We start from the raw sequence: 8,988 nt of genomic DNA, 5'->3' as shown, positions 1-8,988 counted from the left end.
AACTTAGGAAGACATTTGAGGCCTATAAACTGGTGATGTAGCATATGACCTTGAGACAAAGGTCATGCATACATTAGCCAACTATGTCCCTCTACTGAGGACTCTCTAGTTTTACTTTTTTGAATGATGTCAAAGGAACGCGGAGGCCATCGTGTCAGACTGTGGCTGCGCGTCTATCGGCGTGTTTACGGTAAAGCTCCTCCGCCACACGGAAGAAAGGTTGCAGCAGCAGCAGCAGCAGCAGCAGCTAGCTGCTAGAAACACACAGGGATGTGAACATTTCTACTGCGTCGCCTCTTTTCTCCTTTTTTTTTTTTAAAGACACGCACTGCGCGGAAGGAGCCTCTATTTACAATTTCCTCCCACAGCGACTTTGTGTGAGTGAACATGGCGACGTGCATCCCCTTCCAAACACAGCTATCCTCAATAATGGAGGTTCTGGTGAAGGCAGCAGTGGCAGAGATCTCCAAACTAGTCGATGACAAATGTGCGTTTCTGCATCTCGAAATCTCCCGAAAGCAAAGCGAGAACGAGATGCTGAAGAGGAAGCTGCTCGTGATGGAGAACAAGAACCAGCAGCTGCAGCGCGGATTCGGTGAGACGCTCGTTTGTGCGCAAAAACTGTCAAATTCATTCATGCATCTTAATGTGAAAGTAGCAAAAACAAGACGCCCAGCCGTTTTGTACAGCAGCAGGAGCGCAATCTAGGAATGTAGGGATTCTGCTCATTGCACACAAACCTCTATTTCTTATAATAACACCCAATTTCCCTTTTAAATTCAAATGTTCTGCCTCCAGAGAACTACATGGACCGAGGACCTGATGAAGGAAACAACTGTCCACATCCCACAGCGGCGGATATTAAGGTTTGTTTCATCTTTACCGTCTAGAAACTTTGATTTATGTATGTGTGATTTATTTTCGTAATGGTTTGTGCAATATCAGTGTCATGAGATTGTCATATTTACATTTTTTTAATGTGCACTATTTCAATTTGTGCTGGAAAATGATTAGAATTAGAGGCTTTTATCGCTCCATTGTACAGCAAGACAGCAAAACAACACAAACCTGAAGTACATCATGTGCAATATATGATTATCAAGGTAAAATTTCATAGATTTTAATTATCTGTAGTTTATTTAAAAAGAAAAAAAGCTTCAAAGCTGGTTGAGCAGAAGGCTTGTGAAGATGTGAGATAAAGTAGGAAAGAACATTTCCCAATATAAAGCACAAACAAGTCTTTATCTCTGTTTTTACTACTAGTACTACTTCAGAATCATTGCTGGTTCTACTTTTGTTTTGTAGCCTTAAGTCAGGTTAGCTTATTTAAATTTAGTTAGTTTTTTAATTACACAATGCATTTTTTTCTCCTGCATTTTATATTTTATATGTTTTTGCAATATCTGTGCACAAAAAAAATTAACAAAGTCCGGTGTTGTCTTAATATCTGAACACAAGACGAATAGTGAAGGTGGAGGAGTTGTGTACCAACAGAGGCTGTGGAAGAGAGTGAGCGCAAAACACAGTCGGAAGCGAAATGCGACAGAAAAATACCAGCAAGAGTAAAAAAAAAAAAAAATAAAAAAAAAAGGTGCAAGATGGTAGTGAGACCAGTTATGTTCCAGACAGGAGGAGGCAGAGCTGGAGGTGGACGAGTTAAAGATGCTGCGATTTGGAGTGTTGAAAGGACTGGTTCAGGTTGGATGTAAAGTAAGAGAGGCGAGTTTGGAGATGTGTTTGGTCTGGTGGGAAAAGATGAAGCTGTGTGGTAAGGACAAAAGATGGAGGCCAAAGAGGAGGTTTGTGGATGGGGTAAGAGAAGACATGCAGGTGGAGAAGGTGGAAACAGAGAAGCTGAAAAAGGAACACGAAGCACAGAAAAATGGAATAATACTGACCTGGGAACAAAATTTCACCCCAAACAGTGAACCCAAAAAGTAAACTGACGAGTGTGGAACATGGCTGAACTTTAATCTTAAAACGGATGGAAAATTCAATTAATAAATCGAAAAGGCACCAACTTAGGACATACGTTATGATGCGTGTCTGACCGTGTCTGATCTGTCGTTTTGGAAATTCACGCCGTCTTCCTCAAGATTTGTTCTTCCAGCAACAAACACACAACTCGCACAAAACATTACATTTGTGATGCAGAAAAATGGCGTCTGCTTAGCCAGAAACAACGTCGGGCATTTTAGTCCCAAGAAAAAGTGTTATTATTTAAATAATTAAACACAGTCACAACCGGAGTGATCATTTTTTTTAAATGCTGATTTGTTCTGTGCTAATTAAAAAAATACATTTTGAGAGCAGTTCATATCTTTAAGTGTCTGCGTTCGACTATAGAGCAGTTCATGTTTTGATTTTGTCACGTAGTAATGCTCTGAAAAATGATTACACAGTTATTGTTGAGCTGAAGCTTTTGAAAAATCTTATTGCGATTAATCAAATTTTAATCACAAAATCTGTCTGAAAATTGTAATATTTTCCTCAAATTGTTGAGCTGTAACGTGGAACTTGCTTTGGATAAATTCTGCTTCATTGAGTCGTGTTTTTATACAATAACATTTGATAAAAAAGTAATGTGTCAAGCTTATGTGTGACAAATCTACTGAGAAATATCACCTTAACTCTATGAATCGTGTTGGTACCTTCCAGCTAACTGTTTAGGCTACATTTGTGGTTGAAGTTTTACTAATTAGTGGCACCACTTTGGTCGACGTTACTTCTGAAAACTCGACGACTTGGCCAGAACCACACAGCTGACGGATACAATGAGTGACTAGCAGTTTGACCTGATATATCCCTCAGGAGTTGTTGGAGAGCAAACAGAGCTAAAAGGAGGGTCAATATTGGACTTATTTCTCCAGGTAGCGTTGTTGCTGTGTGTCGGCTTAATGCACAGATAAGAAACTGTTTGCCAACGCCGTCTCTGAATCTGAATTATATGGCAATGTGTCAGAGTTGTTCAGAGCTGCTTGTGCTGCCCCCCCAAGTGATGAAAATAAATCCTGTTAATGCTGCTTCTCTTTGTCTAGTTTCCTGAGATTGAAGATAGCACAGTTTCCTTCACAATTAAAGAAGAGAGTCCAGATGAGGCGCTTTGGATCAGTGATTCTGCCGGAGCGATCGGTGAGTTAAAGAACAGGATTTTGTGCAAGGAATGATCTAAATCCAGTTGTTGCTTGTGCAAAAATTAAATCCCCCAAGTTGTTGCTTCCTAATTATCTAGATATAAATGATCTAATTTTGTGCATAACATTTTGACATTATTGCACAAAATTTTAAGAAATTCGTGCCCTCATTTTCTTGCACAAAAGCGTTCTTGATTGAAATTGACTTCACATCCCCCCCGAAGTCTCCTAACACCTGTCACTTGCAGGTTCTGCTGTACAATACCCAAATGCTGCAAACGCTCCAGAGAACCAGAGGTTTCAAGACAACCACCGGTTAACCCATTCAGACGTCGCCAGACAGAAGCCTTCAGAATTCAGCGACTCGTACAACTCTGGTCCGCATGCTGTAGACATCAGTGGCCTTCAGTTCACCGTCAAGACCGAGAAGGAGGAGGACCGATTGGCCTTCAGGCAAGACGGGTGCCAGCACAATGTGGGAAAGCAGACTCAGCTCGCTGCTGACTTTTCCATGGATGAAAGGGAGAATCAGCTCTGGTCATCCATAATTGAAGGTAATGACATTGAGGCTGGTTTTCCAGACTTCTCGAGTGTAGTGGAGGAGTATTCCAACACATTCCCAGACCATTCAGATGCAGACGTGGTTTCTAACAAGCCGACTAGTGTCCAGCAGTCGTCCTCTCAGAGGCTGTGCAATGGGATCTACAGCAGTGATGCTCCGCAGTCGTCCGGTTTCCAGCCCAGACCTCAGGCTGCACTGTCGCAGCAAGACAAGCAGAAGGAACAGATTTACCCGCAGAGAAACGCCTCGCACGCCGCCCATCTGAGGCAGCCAGACGAAGACCCCGAGAGGGAGGCTGCCACCGGAGATAGAGCAGCTGTAACTCACTCGCACAACGCTTTCACACCGAGCAGCTTCCACCCCCACAAGCCTCTCTCCGGTGTGGCCCGGGGCTACGCTTGCTCGCAGTGCGGAAAGACCTTCAACCGCCTGCACCAGTTCAAGCTGCACCAGCAGAGCCACAAGAGAAAGCGAGCGTTCTGGTGCACAGTGTGCGGGAAGAGCTTCCAGTGCTCGTCCCACCTGAGCATCCACCACCGGACGCACACGGGGGAGAAGCCCTATGGTTGCGGACAGTGCGGGAAGAGGTTCACGCAGCAGAGCAGCCTGAGGGTCCACCAGCGCACGCACAGCGGGGAGAGACCCTACAGCTGCTCACAGTGCGGGAAAACCTTCATCCTGATGCACCATTTGAAACGTCACAGAATCATCCACACGTACAGCTGGGGGGGAGATGTGTGAGGCTCAGGAGAAAGAAAGGACACAAATGACAGTTTGAAACCAAATCAGAAAGCCACTGAACGGCAGCTTTTTGTTTGTTTTTTGGGTTGTGATTTTTAACTTTGCGGCATTGCTGACAGACTTTGTATATTAATGCATATTTTACTATGCAAAGTCCATCTGGATGGATTTTAAGATGTTTGCTTCTTTTTTTTAAAAAAAAATTCTTGTCTTAAAAATGATCAAAATGTGAAACCGAATTGCACCCTCATTCACACAAGTCAGTATTTGTGAGATACTTCCGAAGCTAGAAATCCAAAAAAACAAGGTCTACAATGTGGAGTCATCAAACAAAAACCTTATGGCTTTCCGCTTACACATACCTACGAACATACAGATCCTCACACAAACTGTTTGTTGTTTTTCGCTTGTCATGTAGAAATGAGCCTTACTTCATCTCCGTACTGAAACTTTCGAAGCACAAGATGCTCATTGCCCCATCCACTCTTCCCCTAAAGTTAGAGTCTGTGATTCTGGAGAAAGATTGCAGATATTTAGCTCGTTAGCATATTTGGACAGTCAGGGCTGTGTATGAACACAAGATTTTGTTTCAGCACAAACAAAACCGACAGCCGGTGGACCATGAGGGTATCGGATTCGAATCGCATACAGAATTGACAAGTGGGTTTTCCACACAAATCCGTTGAAGCACCTCTCAGGTTCATGTTTTAATCTCAACATTGGTGAAAAGAAAAACCTGCCTGATGTTTGCTCTGTGTTCCATTTTCCATGAAAATTCACCCCAAAATACTCTCCTCTTTGTTATGCTTTATATTAAAAAGGATTGTCAAAACCAGCAGCTGAAATTTTCACTGTTGATTCTCACATGAAAGACATCGACTCCTTTATATTTACCTTAATCCTACAAAACAGAGCTTTTGTGTCTTTTAACGACTTGTTGGGGTGATGACTTCGCTGTATTCACTTCTATTAATGTCCTCAGATTTTGTGCTTAGACATCAGAACATCCAGGAGCTTCTGGTTGTTCCACACTGGTGCTCTAGCTTGGATATTAGAATGTGAGCTAAAGAGGGTAGCGCCAATCAATTTTTAGACCTTCAAAACAATAAAAATCTTCATATCAATTGTGAAACAAGCAGCAAGCCAGTGGAGGGAGGCTACAACGGGAGTTATGTGATCACAATTACTTTTTCCTGTAAAAAGATGAGCAGCTGCTTGTTGAATCAGCTCCAAACAGATCTCGTGAATACGAGGCGTTTTCTTTGAGAAAATGACTGTTAATCAATCAGCAAAACTAATTTACCATAAATCTACTGTCTCACTGCCACTCAATTTACAGCAACATTCAGGCCTGAAGGTGAAATGTCAGCAGAGGGCAGTGTAACTCATCATTTAAACCTTAATCAAGCAGACGGGGACGTGTGACTCTGCACTGCTGCTGCCTGTACGGGAACAAAGGCTTCACACTTTTAAGTTCCTGTTTATCAAAAGAAGTCATAGTAACCACCTGACTGACTGTTAGTGCTTTGACAGCCTTTCCCATAAGCACAGCTCTCAGCAGAGCGCTTCTGATACGACTTTACACATCATTCCTGTCTTATTTCGTTATTCTACTGGTTGCTTTCTCACCTTTTAATCTTGTACTAATCTGACTCAGCGGATGTCGACCGCAGGAACAAGCCTGACATTGGTCACGTATTTCATGCTCCCTTTCTGCCATCCACGTGTCACTGCTTCAAAATCCCCTTCACGTTGAGAAACAACACCACTAATGTCCAGTAAACGCTGAAAATTTTAAGTTTTGGAGAAGGTTCGGACTGATTACGATCCTGCTGTGTTTTAATGGCAAATTAGCCATTTAAAAAAAAAAAGCTCTCACTCACCAGATGTCGGATGCAGGCCACTGATGTCCACAGACTTTACCCTCTTCTTCCACTTTATGTAAGTTATCATTTTCAACATTCCTTTTACTGTGGGAAGTGACACAAACAACAACCGACCGCACTGGAAAGTGTTTTTGAAGTTTTCCTGATGATTTGAATTGATTGCAACCCTGCTAGTTTAGTTTGATTTTTTTTTTTTACTGCGAATTAGCCATTTTAATAACACTGCTGCCCTCCATGAGAGCAAACAATCCACTGAATTCATTCTCCAATTGCTATTTTGAGGGGACACTGTTGCTGCATCCTGGGCTTAGCTCTGCCCAATACAACAGTATAACGAAAAATCAACAAGCTCGGGCATTTTCCCCTGTAGCAGAATGATAATGAGGTGCAGTCAGATCAGTCTGTGTGCCAGAATAGTCTGGCTATGTAAGAATAATCTTTCACTGTTAAAAAGTCAGTATTTAAATGTGCACCAACTTTGTTTTACGTCCAAATAGCTGCAAATTAATGACACTCCATCAGCGTCAGCTAGACGTACTTTGGGTTTTGTGCTAATTAGCAAATGTTAGCTCGCTAACATGCACAACTACGATGATTGACAGAGTAAAGCTTCTAACTGCTAGAGATCCTCCTTCCATCAGTCACGTATTTCATGCAGCCATTTCATGATGACATAAGAATTTAGGCCAAAGCGTTGCTGTGCCTGAACGCATCCTCACTGAGCTGCTGGAATGGCTTGTTAGCACGGCCACTCGTGCTTTTGTCAAGGTTTCCAGAATATAGGGATAAATGCATTTCTGTTTTTGTGGTTCTGGACTACACTCAAAGTACATTTTCCCCTTGTGCATATGGCTAAATAGTGCAACTCTGGGGCAGCAGGGTTGTGCAGGTTGTGAAGTGCAGTATAGACACTGCTCTGAAACAGTATGTCCTGGCAGCCAGGACTTCTTCAACGACAGTATCTTTCCAGATTGTAAATTTTATTGAAGCAGTAACCATCAGAATGGAAAGCACTGGGAAGTAGCTTTTATGTTTGCATAGCTTTGTTGCACTCACAGGTGGTTGAAGAAGACGACAAGCTTTGGAAGTTGGGGATTTTTTCCTGAACAAAAATGGAATAAATGTTGCTGTTTCTTTGTTTGAATAGCATTTTTTATTTTTATTTTTTTGCAAGTTTTACATGAACTAAATGCAACTCAGTAGGCAGTGATCATTGTTGCAGATAAATCCTGTGAATGTGCAGCATCAGGTAAACAGTGCAGCCATCAAATGGAAGTGTTCCCTGTGATCTTCAGTTTCAGCCACAGTCGGTCAGTTTGCTGTTTTTGATTTCGCCACAATTTTTAAATGCAGATCATACTGTACATTTGAGATTTGCAAAAAAATATATGTGTGTGTTCGGTCACAAATCCGACTTGCAGAAGCATTGGATGAACCTACTGATATTATGTCAGTGTGTCCCTGCAGTGAGTACAGCTATAGCCTCGCTTCGTGTTCATGCGCTGCAGTATATCAGCAAATTTTGTACAGACACCTGGACCTCCTCCTCCTGCCGCAGGCAAACAGACAGCTCATAAAATTCACATGACCTTGTATGGCCATAAACAGTGGTGCCTGAGCGTCATGGAAAATGTTTTTTTTTCTCTTTTTTTTTCCTGCAGTAGGAGGAGGAAGAGGACAAATGGCAGTGGGTATATTTTGGGTAAGAAAGTGGGAAAAGTGAGAGTGGAGACTGGAGCATCCATGGGAGAGTACATGGTAACGAGAAAGGAGGATAAACAAGGCTGATAAGGTGAAAGACAGACTGGCTATCCTGGTGATGTTGTGTTTTTTGTTGGCATTTTTACTCTGGGAAGCTCAGCAGCATTATTGTGCTGTAACATCCAGCTTAACACTTTAGGGAGGATAGATAATGATAATACAATTTGCGTTTTTTGCTCTCGCCTTGGCAGAGATGCTGTGTGTTTTCAGTGCTGTTTGTGTGTCTTTCAGCAGGATTATGCCAAAACTACCCGGCTGAATTTCATGAAACGTGGTGAAGAAGTGGAGCATGGCCAGAGAGAGAACCCATTTCATTTTGGTGAAATTCGCCAACGCTTTTCAAATAGGGCAGAGATAGGGCATTGGTTTTGGTGGAGAGTCGACTCTCTGAATGCCTTTCTAGATGTATTGTGTGTTCTTATTCTTGTAGATTAATGGTCAAACATTAAACAAACACAACTTTAGTAAGCCAGGGCCTCAAATGATTAGGTATGTAATGAAAATGTCACTTTAAAGTTCCCCTCTGGTCACTGATTTAACCCCTAAAAACTCTAAAAACTCTCCTCTGTGCATCAGAGTTAGACATTTAAAAGTTTCTTTTCATAACAAACAAAACGATTCCTGTCCTAAAAGGACTTAGATGTAACTCTGCACCATTTCCTCCAGAATGAAAGAGATCTGATGAAGCCCCCACCTCTCTCCACTCACCCGTCCCAGCTGAGGGCAGCTTGAACACACCAGCTCACGCCAAACTGTAATTCTGGAGTATTTTAGCCAGACATGTTGGAACCAGGAACTAAGTCCTAAGAATAATAATGATACAGAAAGTTTCACCGTGCACGATGACAGGATTGGCTCTGTGGGTTTGTTCCATATGAAACGTTGTTGGTCTGAATCTGTGACT

General features: G+C 42.3%; 1 protein-coding gene across 1 annotated transcript; it reads left to right on the top strand.

The window, feature by feature from the left end:
• The first annotated feature begins 255 nt into the window (after positions 1-255).
• Positions 256-5,272, top strand: LOC103367092 (zinc finger protein 2-like). The gene is made up of 4 exons (XM_008295009.1): positions 256-595; positions 799-866; positions 3,039-3,132; positions 3,383-5,272. The coding sequence occupies exons 1-4, from the start codon at positions 388-390 to the stop codon at positions 4,435-4,437; spliced, it is 1,425 nt and encodes a 474-aa protein (XP_008293231.1). The 5' UTR covers positions 256-387; the 3' UTR covers positions 4,438-5,272.
• The last annotated feature ends 3,716 nt before the right edge of the window (positions 5,273-8,988 follow it).

Source organism: Stegastes partitus, unplaced genomic scaffold, assembly GCF_000690725.1.
Source record: "Stegastes partitus isolate 25-593 unplaced genomic scaffold, Stegastes_partitus-1.0.2 Scaffold1015, whole genome shotgun sequence".
NCBI lineage: Eukaryota > Metazoa > Chordata > Actinopteri > Pomacentridae > Stegastes > Stegastes partitus.
The sequence above is the reverse complement of the archived record's forward strand: the minus strand, read 5'-3'. Positions and strand labels throughout refer to the sequence as shown.